Raw genomic sequence first — 19,298 nt, forward strand, 5'->3', positions numbered from 1 at the left:
AGCCCCGACGCTGCTCAGCCCCGCAGCGGGCCCCGGACAGCCGAGGGCTGCTGAGAGCGTCGTCAGCCTCAGCCGTGGGACCCCGGAGCGGCTCCCCGGGGATAGCAGGAGGAAAGGCGAGGGGCTGAGCAGCCACCAGCGCTGAGGAGAAGCATCTCCCAGCCGCACCAGGACCCCCAGCAAGCACAGGGCCAGAGGAGCAGTGTCGGCCAGAGCGGGACAGGCACCGTGTCAGTCCCGGAGCCCGCTTCGGCACCTCGGCCACCCTGAGCAGGGGCACTGCTGCAAGTGACCATCAGCCGGAGAGAGACGCGCCGGGACAAGGATCGCAGCCGGCACAGGGCAAGGCACGGCATGGAGCAGTCACCCGACCCTGCACAGGAGCAGCTATCCGATCCCACAGCCCGGATGCTGGCAGTCCAGAATGCAAAAGCCTATTTGCTGAAGACCAGCACAAAATCTGGCCTGAACTTGTAAGTCTGAAAAAGGATCGCAATCAAAACGGGTAGGGAGTATGAGTGGAGAGAAGGGTAGTTAGTAAAAGGACAAAAGGAGGTATGTATAGAATGGGATAATGTTATACATGCAATATGTCATCGCTATTGATACTTGCAGGTGTTCAGCATCTTTCAGAACCAGAATTCCTAATGGAATTTTAGAGTTCAAAAAGAAATTGATTTGATTAAGAGTAAGTTTAAATTCAGCTTCAGCTCGTAGATAAATGGAGTATATACTAGAAATGGAAGATGTGACTGCTCCTAAGTAAAATCAGACTAGTTTTAAGTCTAATTTCTCTTAAACGCTCCATGATCACCTTTCTTCTAACTATTCCAATAGTTTTGTTTCAGTTCTTCTAAATATTCCAATAGGATTTCTCCAAAGCTCCAGACGATTAGCCTTTACTTTTGTTACTAAAATATTCTAAGACTTTAGTATAATAAGCCAACAATATTTACATTTATATGACAGATATGATCATCTTGCTAAGATACTAACAAAGGTCCTGGATGAACAGCCTGAAAATACAGTAGACATATTTGAGAATATCAGCAAGGATGTGAAGTGGGCTCAGTTTCGGAAAAAAATGGACACCCTTCGAGATGAACATCTGATTCTTCCAACATTTGAAGCTGCAGAAAAGTGTAAAGCTTTGTTTGTCAAGGAAAATGTAGAAGAAGAACATGGAGATGTAGAAGAAGAGATAGTGAGTTGTTATTATTGGAGTGAAACAGACACCATATATGCCAGGGAAGGGGTGGGCTGATGGTAGGAAGGGAAAGGAGAAAGGGAGGAAGTTCTGTGGTGCTGCCTCTCATGATCATATAAATAATTGCAGTCACAGTACCATGTACCCTCTTCACAGCTGAGCTGCTTCCATGTCTAGTTCTGAAGAAAAAAACCCATCTGGTTACTTACCTGAGATTTTTTCCTGTAGCAAATCTAATATCCTGAGCCTTTGAAGTCAGGGATATTCTAGAGATGATGAACAGAAAGTAAGGCTTATAACATCTCCTATGTGCCAGTTCAGCACAGAATATTGTGTCCAAGTTTCCTTTCTTTATATAAAAGGGATATTCCTTTACTTAAAGTCACCATAATTCTTGATACTAGTTAGACAATATTGTGCACAGCTGCTACTGTAAAATACAGAATGCAGAATTTTGTGATCCTTCAAGCTCCAGCTGTGATTCCAGTCTGTTCTTCTCCAACTGTTTTAATGAACTAAACAATTGAAAAGCCACTACTTAAAACAGGATTTTTCATTATTCAGTTACTTATATGCAGAAGCATTTGTACCCAAGGAAAAGTTGCAATTTTTGTAATAAGAATTTTAAGAATATAAATGAGAATTATAATAACCAAGGGAAATCAATCAACAAGATGTTGATTTTCCTATGAAGTTGCCAGTATATATTCAAATGAAATATCATTGCAGAGTACAAATACCAACAACAGAAGAGATAGTCCTTCATCTTTCCATAGCCTATTATGTGTCTTACAGTAACTGTGTAGGATGGTGAAAATGGAAACAAAGGTAGGGTATTTCAGAAAGGAATTGCAAATTTTTCAAACTCCTGTCAGTCTTGCTTTGATATAAGAAACCTGTCAGATCCAAATAAATTCTGTATGAAACTAGCACTAATTCTTCCAAACTCTGTACTCTGTCACGTCCAACTTCTAATAACTGTATTATATTATCATCTACACCCCATTAAATGAGAGACAGGTGATAAAGCAAATGGAAATACTTAATTGTTGGCCTAGTTCTGCTTCCACTGAAGCCAGTAAGAGCAGGGGGCAATATTTTAAAAGCTGCAGGGAGCTGTATGCCAAACAACATTCACCCCAGAGAAATGCTGCTGATCTGGTGCCTAAATATATAAAATCTGTATTATCTACCACACAAGGCAACACAGTGTCACTGATTGCAGGCATTGAGGCCTCTTAGCTGACATGCCCTAGCACTGAATCCTTTGTAGGTCTTGTGTAAGAGCCCTGAATTTCCTTATTTTGCAGTAATTAGGAGTTTGAATTTGGAAATCCTGTATTCTAAGAGCTGCAGTTCATTGTGTTTTCTTCTTTACCCCTAAAATACTTAGTTATTAAAGTATAGTATTATAAGACTTAGTTATTACTTAAATTTATAGTAAAAAAAGTAGTGATTGAATGTCTGCAAAGGACTTTGAGATAATGAGTGGCACTACAGGCAAGTAAAGTATAATGTTCAGTAGAAATCACGTTGAATTTTTAAAATAGATAATTATACTATTCTTTAGCTCTAACTCTGAATCTTCTTTCCTAGGGACAGCCCACTCTACCAAATGTGATGGAAACAGCCTTTTATTTTGAACAGGCTGGAATTGGCCTGAACAAAGATGAATCCTATTACATATTCCTTTCCCTTAAAAGTCTAATTAATGTTCAGCCAATCCAGACCTGTCGCTTCTGGGGCAAAATTTTGGGCCTGGAAATGAACTATATTATAGCTGAAGTACAGTTACGTGAAGGAGAAGGGCAAGAGGAGGAGGAAACAGGAGAGGAAGGAGAGAAAGGGATGGGTGAGGTTGAAGAAGAAGATGGGGAGAAGGAAAAAGAACATGAACCACCACAGTCCACCTATAAACCCCCACCTGTGATCCCCAAAGAAGAAAATGGGACTGGGACTAATAAATATGTCTACTTTGTCTGTAATGAGCCAGGCAAACCCTGGGTGAAGTTGCCTCCAGTGACTCCAGCCCAGATTGTCTGTGCCAGGAAAATCAAGAAGTTCTTCACTGGTCGGCTGGATGCTCCTATTGTGAGCTTTCCTCCTTTTCCTGGAAACGAGGCCAATTACCTGCGTGCACAGATAGCTCGCATCTCAGCAGCAACCCACGTCTCTCCCACTGGATTTTACCAGCTTGCAGTTGATGAAGAAGAGGAAGAAGAGGAAGAAGGAGATGCATATGAAGAAGACCCTGAGTTTGAGCCTCTTCCTGTGGCTGAAATGGTGGATTCCCTTGCCACGTGGGCACACCATGTAAAGTGCATTCTACAGCAGGTATGTGCCAGCATAGCTCTGCTGGGCCTTGGGTACCATTCCCACTGCAGGGCTTGTAGGGTTACAGAGTGTGAATGACACTCCTGCACATGCAGACTATTCACCAGAAATTGTATTGGACTGAAAGGTTTTTATACAGAAGATACATTTTATATAGTATATAATATGTAAATATCTTACATATAAAACATGCATTTTATGTAATATCTCACACATATTTACATATACCATATATTTTTATGTGTGTGTATATATATATATACACATATATATTTAGGAACCTTCTAGGTTTAGTACTTTTTCCAGTGATTTGACATTGAAGCCTATCTTAAAATAACAGTATGGAATTAGGACCTGATAGATAACAATCATTTCTTGCAATCTTCTGTATTAGGTTTTCTGCTTTGAGATCCTTACTTGACAAAAATGTTTAAAATTCCCTTTTCTTGGGTAGGATGCTAAAGAGCAGATAGCTTATGATTGTATGCTAAATGGAACTTATTTAGTGTTTTCTTCTGGTTTATTTTTTGTTTTATAATTTTTGTTGTGAAATATGCAAATGAAAAAGCTTAAAAGTATGTGCTATCAAACTAGTTCTAGAAAAAGGTAGTACTAATTTGATTTTTATTGTTGGATGGTTTGATGGCCAGTCTGCCAATTCAAGAATGCTAGCGTAAAATAACAGCAAATGGGAGGAAATAAGGTTTAAACTTACTACCAGCAAAACAATAGTTGTAAAAAATAAAATTTGTATGCATTGAAATCTTAAGAATGTTCTGTTATGTTCCTCTGACTGGTAGATAAATAACAAGGCAGATTTTAAAAGGAAAGGGTAAAGTCCATAACATTTGCAATAACTGGTAATCTAGCAAGGATATAAACCAAACTAGCCAGGGACTGAAGAATATAAAATGATAAAAAGCTGATGACAAAGGTATAAGATTATTCTCAAATAGTAAGCAAGGATGAGGAAGAAATGAGGGGAATGTTCTGCCAAGAGGATGCAACATTCTGTTAACCATATACCAGTTATGGAATACGTATTTTTCTTCTCCCCATCCCTTAACTGTGTGTGTCTGAGCCAATTGTTTTAACTAGTTTTACCTTGCATTCTTTCAATGATTGTTACATGTGTTTACTACTTTTCCACATCCATTATAGGGTCGTTGTGTTTGGATTAATCCTGCTCAAAAATCACAGGAAAATGAAGAAGAAGAAGAAGAAGAAGAGGATGAAGACAAAGAGGAGGAGGAAGAGCCACAGGCAGAAATAGGACCACCCCTTCTTACTGTAATCTCTGAAGATGAAGGTATTCTTCATGGAATATGAAGTTTTGGATAGAGAGCCATTAGGAATGTTGTCATTTAGCAGTAAATATTTGAAGTTATAGAACTCTGACATTTCTTGGAGCAATACAGTTTGCCTCTGTAGGGTAAACACATTCCTTTACAAAATCAATCAAAAGCAAAATGGTTAACAGTATTGACATTAAAACTGAAATAATCAGGTGTACTAGGTAACCATCTCGTTGAGATTAAATGGAAAAAATAACAAACTTGTCACATTATTGCAAGTTCAAAACAGCTCACTACATGAAATGCATTCAGCTATTTTTATCTCATCTTTTTAGGAAAAAAGTGTGTGTACATGTGTAAATAAATAGAATAATTAATATGTACACACATGCAGTGATATATATTATTTGTATAAGAGTTTAGATATTTTAGCATGTCACTGTGGCAAATCATGGGAATAAGGGAGCCTGAATATTAGATTACATCAATATTAGATTATTTTCCTACTCTCCATTCTTTAATCAAGGTGAAATATAGCTATATAATTTATCCATAAGTGATAAAATGTCCTTGGCAAAAGGACCAGGGATGAGTGTTACTGAATTCAGGAGCATGATCTTTTCTGTATGTGGGGGGTCTAGCAGCATTCCTGTGCTACCTACCCATACATCCAAACCACTTGTTTGGAAACAGTGCCTACACTTACTGTTTCTGTCTTCTGGCTCTTCTGTCATGCAACTTTATATAAACCTTGCTTGAATTCTGTGAAAGTCTTGTAGCTCAGTCTAAAAAATATTTTGTGGAGGCTCGTTAAGTCCATTTATTCATAGACAGTGTGTGTTTGGCTGTCTCCAGGAATGAAAAACATCCCTGCTTGGACAGCTCAGGCTTCTACAGACCTGATCCCACAACATTCTATTGCAATCCTGCAGTCTAACCGATGGCCTGGAGCTTATGCCTTTGCATCTGGCAGGTGAGAGTCTAGCTGACATGGTTACAACACTGACTGTATGTGCTACACACAGGTGCCTCTCTAATGCAGAAAGACTTGCTTTGTTATTAATTCATTGACTGATTTCTAATTATTCCAGAGGGTGATGGAGAAGGCCACTTGAATGTGCACAGCAACAGTAAATACATATTTAACATTGAAAACAGATAATCATTGGGAAGGCTGGCATAAAGTTAATGGATATAAACTCCCAGTTAGTATTTGAGCACAATCCTTGATTTAAAACCCATATTCTTGTGTCTGTGGGATGTTTTATAAAACCAGCTACATTTTGTTGTTCTAATGTTCGTTTGTTTCCACTACACATGGTTATTGCCTCTGTGTGTATTTCCTCTACAGAGTCATTACTTCCACATGCTTTTAAAGGGGCACTGGTTGGCACATTGTTGCCCATGTGCAGTTGTATTGCAGTGCAGTGACACACCCTAATTCTAAATAGAAGATGTATTAATAACCATGACAGCAATTAAAAAGAGGTGTCATCTTTAAAATTCTTCTGCTACAGGATATTTGCAGTACAGTGACTTCGCACAGCAGAATAAAAATGCCTGAGAGCGTCTCTGCTAATATTTGTTAAGGGATTGAATGTGTGGTTTTTCTATTTCTCAGGAAATTTGAGAACATCTACTTTGGCTGGGGTCACAAATACAGTCCAGAAGGCCATGCACCTGCACTGCCCCCAGCAGTGCAAGCAGAATACCCCAGCGGGCCAGAAGTCACCGAGACAGCAGACCCCACTGTGGAAGAGGAAATGGCTTTCAAGGCTGCACAGGAAGAAGCCTTAGACGAGGAAGAGGAGGAGGAAGAGGAGGATGAGGATGATGATTAAAATGTGGAGGAAAACAGATTGTTTAAACGTTTGAACATGAACAGCATTTTATTTGCTGACCTCAAAAGAAATGCACTTGGAGCATGCTTTCTTTTTTTATTTCGGTAGGCTTTTCTTTGCAGCTATCTTCTCCTGCCCCACCCCCCAGGCCCACCTGCACTGGCATGAAGCCTTTTTCTTAGATGACTCTGCACACAGTCAGTTTCCCAAAACGATAGTGCTTTGAACTAAGAACTGCCATCAACCCACCAGATGTTCACACTGTTTTTCTAGCCCTCACTTCAATACATACATACATTTAACATATATATATTTTTTTTAATCATCTGTCAGTGTCCCTTTTATGTGTGAAAGCGTGCTATTCAGCGTGTTGAGGTACTGGCTGAGTGCACGGCAGTGATAGAGCGAACAGCCTCAAGCTGCGCCACAGCAGGTTCTGACTGGATTAATGGCAAGGGTCAGCCCTGGAACGGCTGAAGCGGTGCAGTCAGCATGGCCGGGGTGTTGGAAAGCCGTGCAGCTGTGGGTTTGCAGGGCAGGTTCAGCGGGAATCGGGCGGTGCAGCGACAGCGCTCACACTCCATCCCCCGGCGCTCCTTCCCGGGCCGAGCAATGCCGCCTTTCCCCGGCACCTCCCACCTGGGCGCTGCCGCCAGGCACCGGGGGGGGGAGGATGTGGCGGGGGAGCTCAGGGGCTGCTCAGCCATCTCTGCCTGACTCTGCTTTCCTTTCCCGCCCCCCCACACCTCCCCTCCAGCTTCTGCCCAGTGGTACGCTCCACGCACGGCGTCCGTCCCTCGCGGGCCAATAGGGAGCGGCGTCGGGCGCAGTTCAAACTGCGGCGGCGGTTGGGGAGGGTGCTCCCTGCTCCCGGCGCTCCCGTCCCCGTGCCTTGTCCCCGTCCTTGTCCCCGTCCTTGTCCTCCCCTTCTTTGTCCCCGTGCCTTGTCCCCGTTCCGGTCCTCCTGTCCCGGGCAGGCATGGCGGACGAGGGCGCCGTCACGGTGTGCGTGCGTGTGCGGCCGCTCATCGCCAGGTGAGCCGCCGGGCTGGCGTGAGGGGGAGACTCCCTCAGCACCCTGGGTGTCGCCGTGCTGCCCCCGCACCTGAGGGAGGGAGGCGGACAGAGGGATCCTCAGCGAGGGGCTGGCGTGGCCGGGAAAGGGTCGCGGTAAGGGCCCCGCGTTTTGGGAGCAGAGTCCTCGCCCAATAAAGGTGAAAGTGTGTCTCTTCTTTTAGAGAAAATGCCTCAGGAAATAAAGTGCCCCTGCACTGGAGAAGTGAGAATAATACTGTTTCCGACGTGAATGGTACCAAAATATTTAGTTACGGTAAGGATATGAAAGCAATTGCTTCACTTTGATGCTTACGGGGACCTTGGCTACTGTACTCATGAACGTGTCGATTATGGTGAATAACCTGAGCTTCTTGCAATGTCCCTCAACCCTTCCAGCTTCGTAATTCTGCAGGAGTGTCACTGGGGCACACAGGCTTTCTGGGCTAGGCAGCACTGGGCTGTGCTTTTGAGGTCAGCTTCATGATGGACATTGCTTTCTCTGTTCTGGTTCACACTGTAGTGGCTTCGGAACACAATTTTTTCCCATATGAAATCTCTCACTGAGAGAACCCAATCCCAAAAGTGACTACTGTGAATGTTAGATCCTTATAACTAACTGGCTGCCTTTGAGTCTTTTCCTACTGATTGACTCTACTTGTTGATATGAATGTAGCCACTAGAAATATTTATCCCAAAATACAGATCCAGTAAAAGCATGCACCAATCTGGGAGTTTAACGATTAGCCTGTCTTGTCAGGCTCATCATCCTCATAGATAAACTAGCCATAACTTTTTAGGATTAAATGGGTTGACTGTTTAACTGTGTTCATCATTCTTAAGTTTTTTGGTTTTTTTTTACTTGTCCATCATCTGTGCATTGTGTCTTTTTGATTTTGTGTTTAATATTTATTTGAAAACAAAATTTTAAAAGGTTGCATTAGTTGTGTTACAGTGATATTTATATTTGAATTACCCTACAAACAATGATGCCTATTTATTGAATTTGCAGTCAGCAATAGTGAATGACAGCTTGGTTTTGACTTGCAATACAGTGGATTCACATGCTTTATTTTAATTTGTTTTTAAGATCGTGTCTTTCACTCAAGCGACAGCACTCAGCAGCTGTATGATGGTGTAGCTGTTCCAATTATACAGTCAGCTGTGCGAGGCTATAATGGTAAGTTTTAAAACTGTGTTTAAGTCCTTTTTGTAATGTATTTCAGAGATAGCTGGTAAAACTTAAACCTTCTTTCTAGGCACAATTTTTGCTTATGGACAGACTGCTTCAGGGAAGACTTACACAATGATGGGAAATGAAGATTCCATGGGCATTATCCCTAAGGCAATTCAACATGTGTTCAAAATTATTTGTGAGGTGAGCAATTTTATTAAATTGAAGTGACTGAAAGGACTAGTAATATTTGTGAGGTTACATAGAAGTTAATTTTAGTATCAAGGGGCTTGTGAAGGAAATTAATTTATACAGAACTATATGTTGCAGCTACTTTGCTAGCTTGGCAAAAATGAATTATTTAAAACAAAAAGCTAATGGGGCTCTATTAGTTGAAATCAAATCAGAACAAAACTTCTTAACCTTGCAAATCTGTCAAACATTGATTACAAATATAACTAGGTACTCACTTTTTAATGTGGTAGATAAGGTAATGGGAAGCTTTCTGTTTATTCTGTTGTTTTAAAAGTCTAAAAAACTAACAACATTAAAGACTTTTCTCTTAGTCCGAAGAATCACACTATATTTACTTATTTCAGGCTGACAAAAGAATTGCTAATTGTTCAATATTAATAAAAGTAAGGAGAAGGTGTAAGTTAAAACAGTGATTTCCCAAACATGATTTGCAGATTGCTTGCTTCTGCCTTGAGGGTTTCAGGTAATTGTTACCAATTAAGTGAAATGGTCACTGCTTCTTTAAGGAGGTGCAGAGTACCCTTAGAGGGTTTATAGAAATAACTAAAGGCAAGAAAACTTTCCTTGAGTCCATTGTGCAGCCTTTCCTCACCCCAACGTTCTCTACCGAGGAGGTAGGGGAAGAAGCAGCAGCAGCAGCACCAAAGTAAATCCAAGCAAGCAAAGAGAGAAGACAAGGTATTCAAGAGAGGAAAGAACCTAAGCAGGAGGAGATTGGTTGTGGAAAGGGCACTTAAGTAGGAGAACTATTACCATGCTTCTGTAGTGCAGCTGTCTTAATTTTATAACCTTTTAGAAGTGGTATACCATTAATGCAGCTGGAAAGAGGTGGGATAGAATTATTCTATAGTGGTAGGTGTTAATGTACAGAGAGTATGAGGGGAAAGAAATCTGGGGAGCAATATCTGAACCTTTATCTCCAATTTAAAAATACTTGCATTAATAGATGTCCTTCAGTCAGTCTGTTCTTTTTTCTTCTTTTTTTTTTTTCCCCTCCTTTCAATATTAGAGTCCAGATAGAGAATTCCTGCTAAGGGTTTCTTACATGGAGATCTACAATGAAACAATTACAGATTTGCTTTGTGATAGTCGGAAAAAGAAGCCCCTGGGAATTCGTGAGGATGTTAATGTAAGTGGATGTTATGTAGTGCAAATATTGTATCTGCTTGGAGTAAAATAAGTTGGAAAAAAAGCCACCTTCAGAAGCATCTAGTGGAAAACTTTTCTGGGACAAATTGTGTAATTGTATCTTCAGCATTTGAAGAAGGACACTTGATGTATTAGGATATCAACAGTGACTTTGGGTTTGTTGCTAGTTTGTCTTTATAAGTCTTTATAAAAGTAGACTTAATCCTCAAGTTTTCCAGGATGGTATATTTCATTTAACTTGGACAGTAAAGATTCAAGAGTTGTTTAGCTAATGACACTTCTACAAACATGATGTTAAGCTCAATGTGCTCCAAGTTTCCAACAGATAAACAGAATTACTTTATTATCATCTTTATGTCATCTACCAGGTAGATAGACTTTTCTTTTACTGTTGTCATAGAATAACCATGGGAGTAGAACTATTCAGTAGGATGATCATTATAGAAAAAGAAATACATATTAATGCCATCTTCAGTTTCTTTATATTAAGTTTTGTAGCAAATAATAAAAACTGTTGGTTTGGTTTTTGGGGTGTTTTTTTCCTTTGGTTGCCTTAAATTATGGTTTTGGAACATAGGAAGAAGAGAAATTTACCAGTTGTATTGATGCCTTAATAATTTCGGGGGGTTTTTTCTCATCATGTATCTGTAACTTGGTGTAGTTCTGTGCTTCTTAGAGAATGCTGAAAATCTCTGTTCCCAGCACCGTTACACAAAACAAAGCTCTCTGGATAGAGATTCAAGGACACATGCATTACCCTAGGGGCCAAAAAAATGTAAACAACAGTGGAAAGGGGGGAGCAGGGCCTGGGGCAGTCAATATCATCGCCTGAAGGTATGATTGGAGAATTACAGACCAATATGCTGATAAGACAGAACTTATAAAAGGTAGCCTGTTTTAGGCGTCAGTGTGACTGTGTCCTTATAAGATTTACTGAGAAATGTACTCCTGGATTACCTCAGAAAATGTCAAGGATATTTCATTCAGCAGTTATGTTTTTAGGAAACTTTCTAAATCTCTGCTGTTTGATTCTTGTGCCCTTAGGCCACAATTTTGATCAAGGTCTGAACTTTACCTATCCTTTGTGTTTGGAGTAAAAAGACATTCAGCTGTTGAATAAATACCATAACAATTGCTGGTAATGTTAACTTTATGTATTGAAGTGGGCTTTGGAGTTCAGTAAAATTTATTACTGTTTATTCTATAGAGGAATACATATGTAGAAGATCTGATTGAAGAAGTGGTGGTTGCCCCACAACAAGCTTTGGAATGGATCAGAAAAGGAGAAAGTAAGTATTTAGAAAATGACAGCTGATAGCTTAAAGTGTTGGTTAATCAGGTATATTTAGAACCCTGGGGTATCCCTTTGCGTTTATATTCATAAATCAAAGTTTTTCAGAAAATCTTAAAAACGTGCTTTTTGTCTATTTCCAGTTTACCAGATTATAAGCAGAAGTATTCTCATACTGTTTTTTGACAGGAAATCGCCATTATGGAGAAACAAAAATGAATGAACACAGCAGCCGATCTCACACTATCTTCAGAATGGTAAAACCTGTTTCACTACTAGGGGTGGTTTTATTGTTTTCAAAGTGACAAAAATTTCATTGCACTTCATTGCATTTCTAGATCATTGAAAGCAGAGAACGAAGTGACCCTGCAAATGCAAACTGTGATGGAGCAGTCATGGTTTCCCACTTGGTAAATTTCTTTTTAATACCTTCTTGGAGTACAGCTTAACTAGAGAATTTACTCTTACTGTTTGTTTGAGAGAATAATGGTACTTTGTAATGACTTACAAGAATTCTGTGTTTTTAACTCTGACAGATGCTTAAGTATAGAGGGAGACTTCTGGGGCATTATGTAGATATCTTCTCACCAAAGGGAGTTCTACATGAAAATTATTCCTGCTGGGTTGGAGAGTTATGCCCTTCCAGGAGCCTAAGGGACTATGTCAGAGTGCTCTTGCATTTTGTTAAATAGATCTTCCCCTTCAGTTGTTTCTGACCACTGAAAGCCCAGTGAAGTAGCTCATAAAATGCTTGACCTTAAGACTTGTCTTGTTCTCAGATTTAGTTGTTGTTAAAAGAACACATGGCCTACATCTGCAGTGGCAAAAAGATTCATTTTCTTTCAGAAGCAACCCCTCTTATCTCTTTGGTGGATTATTGGTATATGAAATACCATAAACTGGTGGGAATACAACTGGACATCTCTAGGGAAATGTTATGGTTTCAGAAGCTTTCTCTACAGCCTTTTCTTGATTCTCAGAGCACCACTCCCCTCTGCCCTGTTCCAGCTGACTTTAGAGTAACCACAAGTAACGTGGATGAGGGGTTTTGGCCCTTTTGGCATGTTGCTGCTTGGGGGAGTTAGTACAGGACTTTACACTTCTGAAACAAAAGCCAACTAAAGTGAGGGCTACTTGCTCAGGGAAATCACTATGGGATGCCAAAATGTTCTTTGTTGACTTTCAAAAGATTCAGTGTGAGGCTTTTCCTCTGGTTATTTTTTTCTTTTCCTTGTCTCCACATGACAGGCAAGGAGAGACTTACAGCCAACTCAGAACAGGATACTAGATAATCTCATCTAGGCTCTTTCCCATGAAAGATTCCTGCAGTTTGAATTAGTAGTTAACACTTCTGTATTGAGAAACTGTTTCTCTTTTTGTGACTTTTTGTGACAGAGGGTAGAGGTTGTTGCAAATTTGAAACACTATTTGGGGTGGTGTAATAGAGTTCATACAAATTTACTCCATGTTCTTATGTACCTTGAAAGTACTGGTTGTGCATAGTAGCTATGCATTACTTCCAGTAATGACAGACCCCTTGCTTTTTTATTTTCTTTATTTTTTTAAGTTTAACTTTACTTTATGGAATTCTTAGCAGAGATTTAGAAGTATTAGGATTTAAAGTAAATTACCTCAGAACTAACCTGTGTCGTATTTAATGAATTTGCAGAATTTGGTGGATCTGGCAGGCAGTGAAAGAGCTAGTCAAACAGGATCCGAAGGTGAGTGTTAAATGAGGCTCCTCTGGTGACCACTTCTGTTAATTAACCCTTACGAGAAACTATGATAGAAAGGAAATTATTTGATCTATGTGCTATTGTGTTATTTATTGTTTATAAATAAGGCCTTTTCCCCTTGGTAGGGCAGGATCTGCTTAGGGAAATACTGTAAATGCTGTAAAGTGCAAACAATTAAGTAGTAATAAGCCTTTTCTAGAATTGCAGGCCCAGCAGCAGTCCTGCACTGAACTAATAGAATGGAGATGACTCAGTGAAGATGTACCTGTAATAACAAAATCACTAGAAGCTTTTCAGGGGCATGTGTGTAAGGATGAAGAGTGAATAGATGGCTCACTCTTCAGTTAAGAGGAAGCTTCTCTGTTAACAGTGACAGCATGAAACTGCACAAAAGTGGCTTGATCAGAAAAAAGGGATCTGAGGGGTACACGAGTAATATTCTGTCACAAAGAAGGACTAACCTAAAACTTGTATTTAAGGCTGGTTTACTATATCCGTAAATGTGGGCATTTTCAAAATTTGAACAGGATGCAAAATTAAAGTTCTTACAGCCCCAGCTGCTTGCTATGTAAAGGTTCCAAATGTTTATTTGTGATTACTATTTTATTTCAATGCATTTTGGCTATTATAAAGGATTCAATACTGCATGCTGATGAGTCACAGTGCATTGTGGTACTTGAGATTTAACTCTTGGACAATCCATCTGAGCATAACATAGCACAAAAGCTTGACAGGTTGAAAATGTATCTAAATAGTGTTTTAAATTTAAAATAATAATAATAATAAAATGTGTGGTGCCTAGGTGTTCGACTGAAAGAAGGCTGCAATATAAATCGGAGCTTGTTCATTCTGGGTCAAGTTATCAAAAAACTTTGTGATGACCCTTCTGGGTAAGCAACTGTTTGTATGCCTGTTATAAGATAAGGCACTGGTAAACCAAGAAATTAAAATCCTTTATTTATAACCTTATTTTCTAAATGTATTTACTGTGTTTTTTCTATGCAAAAATCTGTTTGGGTTTTTTTTTTCTTAGCTTCATAAATTACAGAGACAGCAAGCTGACTCGAATTCTGCAGAACTCCCTTGGAGGAAATGCTAAAACAGTTATTATTTGTACAATTACTCCTGTTTCTTTTGATGAGACACTCAGTACTCTTCAGGTAAAGCTTCTCACCTGTTCTCCAGCACTAGTCATTGTTGACAGGTTTGAGGGGTGGAAAATGTAATCTGCTGGATCTTTAATGACTTGGATCTTCTGAAGGGCTTCTATAACCTCAAAACTTGAAATAGTTTTTTGTACACAGCATCTTCTCCCAGTCATCTTGTGCTAGCTTGTCTACCTGGAGCTTTCTGGAAGTTGGAATAAAGCTCCTCCTCTCACTTTGCAGGCAGGAGATAACTGCTCTTATCTCATTTGCCTTTTCCAAACATAGTTAGAAAAGTCTTTGCTAGTACAAGATGTTAGGCACTACAGGAATTGAACTGTTAATGAACTGTTTATATTTTTTAGGCAGAACTTTTTGATGATCTTCCAAGCTTTTTATTAAATAAAAAAGAACTTGAGATACTCTTACTTCAGTGTTATGCGTCACGTTTTAAGTATTAATACCAAGCAAGGAAAACTTAGCTTTTCTTAGCTTAGAATACATTAAAAATAAGCTAATTCAGATATTTGTGTCCTACTATATGCCGCTCCTTATCCCTTAAATTCTGCTTGGAAATACGGGACAGAATAAGTAGTTTTAGATATTTGTTCTTGAACTATTGCCCATGAAAGAATGTTCTTCCAGTTTGCCAATACAGCCAAAGGAATGAAGAACACACCAAAAGTCAATGAAGTACTTGATGATGATGCCCTCCTGAAGAGATACCGCAAAGAAATTCTGGATTTGAAAAAGCAGCTGGAGGAAGTATGTAATAAATGAAAATAAATCTATCCTTAGTAGTGATAGCTATTTGGAGACCACCTGTTTTAAAGCAAAGGCAATTAAATTTGGTGGGCTTTATGAGCTCTGTAAGGTGATATCTGCCATTTTTATTTAGAGAATAGAAATTGAAAAGGTGACGTATAGTCTAGAACAACCAATGATAGTCATCTCTGTGTGAAAACTAAGACTGAATGAGATCAACTAACAGAATTGTTAGTTGGTTACACCAGATCAGTAGGTTAACATAATTAAGAAATGGAAATTTGTCATGCCTTATAGCACACTTCAACTGATCAAAAGAAAAAATTAATATAATTAATCAATCTAAGAAGTGATTGAATGTCTTTTAAAGAACCAACCATCATATTTTTTCTTCCCTTACTGATGTCTGACTTCAATCTGAGTTGAAGGAAGTTGCAACTGCATTAATATCACTGGCAAAACTTAGGTCATGTGTCGGTGGAAGTTGCATTTAGAAAATGAACCATAGTAGCTTCCCACCAGACTACGTAGGTTCTCATGTTTATCTTTCTCTAAAAAATCTGTGGAGCTGTGGAACAATCTTGCTATTCATGTTAGACCACAGATGATAAAACATAAAGCGCAGGAAAATAGCAATGTTGACCATACTGTTTTAGTGCATTTAATCAAAGTATACACATTTTTTATTGCAAATTATAAATACCGTTCAAGAAAATTTTAAGAAAAATTACTTATTTCTTATTTTCAATGATAAATTTGCAAGATGAATTTGAGCTTGGGATTATTTTTCCTATCTTCTGGGATAGTAGACTGTCAGTTATATTTGAAAGAGTGCACTTTTTTGTACCTAGAAAAATCTGAGGCTGTATTGTCTCTGGGAGTTTTAACCCCTTTTAAATACTAGGTCTGCAGTCAAATTGTAGACTAAATTGTCAGTTTCATTATTAAAAATTAAAGATTCCTCTTCCAGACTTAAAAGAGTATATGTGTGTAGTCTTTAAATATTAGTAATTGTATATCTTCTGTAGGAGTAGTTTCTGCTCTTAAAATGTCATTTTGATTAATATTCTCTTTATGGCAGGTGTCTTCAAAAACTCAGATTCATGCGATGGAAAAGGACCAATTGGCCCAGCTGTTGGAAGAAAAAAATTCTCTTCAAAAAGTACAGGAAGACAGAATACGAAACTTAACTGAGATGCTGGTGACTTCTGCTTCCTTTGCCTCAAAACAGAATGTTAAAGTAAGCACCTGTTCCAGATCTTACTTGATAACTCTGAAATATTTTGCAAAAGGTAATATTAAATACATAGGTTTATATTGATAATGAAGGGTGAGTATGATGGGCAATTTTCACATTTTTTCGTATTTTTAAATTAACTTCTGAGTATCAATTCAGTATTGCCTTGTGGTGAGCAGACTGCCGACACTTTTTTGCTTTCCAACTAATTTTAGGAAACTGCAAAATCGTGTCTAGTTAACTACTGGCACTGATACAGAGCTAGCCTGATGCAACATTTACTCTCTACCTGGTGGTTTGGTTTTATCACTTTGTCTGTAAATACTTTTTTAAAGGCCAAGAGAAGAAGAAGAGTTACTTGGGCTCCTGGTAAAATAAACCAGGGAAATGTGAGCTTTTTGGAAGACTTTGAAAATGCAATGCCGACTGAAACAAAAAAAATGAAGTTGTCTCTGCCAGGAATACCAGATGTGGAGGATTGTAAGTAACTTGGGGAAAAAAATAAGGAAAGTCTGCAAAACAGCTTTGAAATCAGAATTAATCCCTTTTTAATAAATCTAAATTAAAAAGCAAATTAATTTGCTAACAGTATGAAAGCTAAATTTAGTTGGCACTGTATTCAGATGATATTTCCTGAACTCAGTTTTAAAAGTTGTCTGTAAGGAAGTCACATTTGTCTGCCAGTGAAGAATGCTGCCTGGAAGGGAAGTTGGTTTAGCACAATAATACTGGTAGTTCTTGTGCTGGAAATAAGGTTCACTTTATTTTAAAAGTGAACCTTTTTATTTAAAAAGGGAGTATAAGTCTTATTCTCCAGGTGAAACAATGTGTAGCATGGCCATCAGGTCGTGATACTGCCCCTCTCTATACTCTCTTCTCCTGAGACCCCACCTGGAGTGCTGTGTCCAGCCCTGGGGTCCCCAGCACAGGAAGGACATTGACATGTTGAAGGGAGTCCCAAGGAGGACCACAGAGATGATCCCAGGGCTGGGACACCTGTCCTATTAGAAAAGGCTTAGAAAATTGGAATTGTTCAGCCTGAAGAAGAAAAGGCTCTACGGTGACCTAATGACAGCCTTCCAGGGCCTAAAAGGGGCCTACAGGAGAGCTCGAGAGGGCATGTAGCCATAGCAGGGGGAATGGTTTTAAACTGAGAGTAGGTTTGGATTAGATATTGGAAAGAAATTCTTCACTGTGGGAGTGGTGGGGCACTGGAATAGATTGCCCAGAGGAGCTGTGGATCCCTGGAAGTGTTCATGGCCAGGTTGGATGAGGCTTGGAGCAACCTGGTCTAGTGGAACGTGTCCCTGCCCGTGGCAGCGGGGTGGAACTAGGTGGTCTTTGAGGTCCTTTTCAACCCAGACCATTCTATGATTCTGTGAAATTCCTGATAAATAACTTTGCAACCATTGCAATACATTTCCTAAAGGGAGTAAGTTGATTCTTTCATAGCACAAATTAAAAAACAAATTAACAAAACTCCATATGTTCCTGTACACACTTTTCAAGGAAATTGCTTCTACCACGCCAACTTCCCTGGATATTGAGCTTTTCATTTCTTAAAACCAGAGGTCAGAGTTGTGAGGTTAATGGCAGGGTCTACACAAACACTTCTGCAAGGCAGCCTACCCCAACCCCCCAGTTTTTTTGGAAAGTGTTCTTTAACACAGACTATCCATTCAACCCATGTTCTTCCCCCACAAAGGAGGGGAAAAAATGGAGAGAGGTGTGTGTTAAATTCCAAAATCCTCAACAAGAAAAGGAAGTTACTACTCAAAGGTCAGATTGAGACAGAGAAATTCAAGGACTTGTAAGAGAAGCAAACTGAAAATTGGAAAAGAAATTTTCTCAGATAATTGTACTGAAGACAAGAGTACAATTCAACAGTATTGTTGCTGATTTGCATCTTCTTACACCCTTATCACCTACCCTTCCATCAAACTCTCTTGCTTGTATGTGGATTGTTTGGGGCTTTTTTTTTTCCCTGTATGGGGGTGGGGTGCTTTTTTTCTTTATATCTTGCAGGTTACTGTTGAGTGGTTCTATCCTTGACACTTAAACTTTTCCTAGTCTGTAGTGTTATATACATATATATATATATATTCTGGATTTGGTTTAGATTTCATTAACTTCTGATAAGATGGTCAACATAGCTGTTGGGACTGGACTTCAGTGGTGTTCCCTTTCATAACAGAAAATCATGAGAGTTAGAAGTCGTACTCAGTGTGCTGTGTTTTTTGCCACTGAATGATTGTTTCCAATGTGAGAAAATTCTTGATGCTCAGTTTAAAATCTACTGGTACTTTTGTTAATACACTTTTCTTTTCAGCTGCCTTAGAGAATTCTGAATATGACAGCCCTTCCCTGCTGGTTCCTGATCCAGTTTCAGAAGAAGTATGGATTGCTGGTCCTAACATGAACTGGGTAAAATCACAATCTGTTTTGACTTTCTAATACTGTGCATATGCATAATGTGCTTCTCAGTAAGATCAGCCTTACTCTTCTGTAGAACACCAGTATTCTGTGTCTGCAGAATTATTGAAACTGGTTAGAAAGTCTCTTGGACATCTCTGTGGTATGGTTCTATGCTTCTGTGGGTTTGTGGCAAATGATCCAGTAAACTTTGGTCTTTAAGCAGCAGTAGCTGTGAAAAGACAAGCAGCAAGGAGTATAATACTTGACCTGCTTAATCTTGTAGACCTGCAAACTGACAATGTTCATTTTCTAGACTCAGAAAGACTTTGAAGAATCCGTGCAACTCTGTGAAGCATTAGCACAGGAAAAGGTAGGTCTGCTCTGAATTTTCTGGAAATAAG

The 19,298-nt window shown here is 39.3% G+C and overlaps 2 protein-coding genes across 4 annotated transcripts in view; both read left to right on the forward strand.

Moving 5' to 3' along the window:
- The first annotated feature begins 43 nt into the window (after positions 1–43).
- On the forward strand, positions 44–6,983 carry LOC146437874 (radial spoke head protein 4 homolog A-like). The gene is made up of 6 exons (XM_085057902.1): positions 44–473; positions 970–1,204; positions 2,804–3,541; positions 4,703–4,850; positions 5,692–5,809; positions 6,458–6,983. Exons 1-6 carry the CDS (start codon positions 355–357, stop codon positions 6,675–6,677), a joined length of 1,578 nt encoding a protein of 525 aa, XP_084914028.1. The 5' UTR covers positions 44–354; the 3' UTR covers positions 6,678–6,983.
- Positions 6,984–7,506: 523 nt separating this feature from the next.
- Positions 7,507–19,298, forward strand: part of CENPE (centromere protein E) — a 40,697-nt gene continuing 28,905 nt past the window's right edge. For all 3 annotated transcript variants that reach the window (XM_085057906.1, XM_085057904.1, XM_085057905.1), the window contains exons 1-16: positions 7,507–7,712; positions 7,916–8,007; positions 8,821–8,910; positions 8,990–9,108; positions 10,169–10,288; positions 11,516–11,597; positions 11,789–11,856; positions 11,938–12,009; positions 13,269–13,320; positions 14,138–14,225; positions 14,369–14,495; positions 15,126–15,245; positions 16,327–16,485; positions 16,818–16,962; positions 18,812–18,906; positions 19,211–19,267. In XM_085057906.1, the coding sequence (XP_084914032.1) occupies positions 7,657–7,712; positions 7,916–8,007; positions 8,821–8,910; positions 8,990–9,108; positions 10,169–10,288; positions 11,516–11,597; positions 11,789–11,856; positions 11,938–12,009; positions 13,269–13,320; positions 14,138–14,225; positions 14,369–14,495; positions 15,126–15,245; positions 16,327–16,485; positions 16,818–16,962; positions 18,812–18,906; positions 19,211–19,267 (1,542 nt within the window). In that variant the 5' untranslated portion in view covers positions 7,507–7,656. The remainder of the gene's footprint in view (positions 7,713–7,915; positions 8,008–8,820; positions 8,911–8,989; positions 9,109–10,168; positions 10,289–11,515; positions 11,598–11,788; positions 11,857–11,937; positions 12,010–13,268; positions 13,321–14,137; positions 14,226–14,368; positions 14,496–15,125; positions 15,246–16,326; positions 16,486–16,817; positions 16,963–18,811; positions 18,907–19,210; positions 19,268–19,298) is intronic.

This window comes from Lichenostomus cassidix, chromosome 4 (genome assembly GCF_008360975.1).
Source record: "Lichenostomus cassidix isolate B80296 chromosome 4, HeHo_3.0, whole genome shotgun sequence".
NCBI classification, from domain to species: domain Eukaryota; kingdom Metazoa; phylum Chordata; class Aves; order Passeriformes; family Meliphagidae; genus Lichenostomus; species Lichenostomus cassidix.

Excerpts from the sequence above, each read along its gene's own strand:
- LOC146437874 (XM_085057902.1), top strand. The coding sequence starts at position 355 with ATGGAGCAGTCACCCGACCCTGCACAGGAGCAGCTATCCGATCCCACA. Across the intron at positions 474-969 it reads ACAAAATCTGGCCTGAACTT|ATATGATCATCTTGCTAAGA; the intron begins GTAAGTCTGAAA and ends TTTATATGACAG. Across the intron at positions 1,205-2,803 it reads GAGATGTAGAAGAAGAGATA|GGACAGCCCACTCTACCAAA; the intron begins GTGAGTTGTTAT and ends CTTCTTTCCTAG.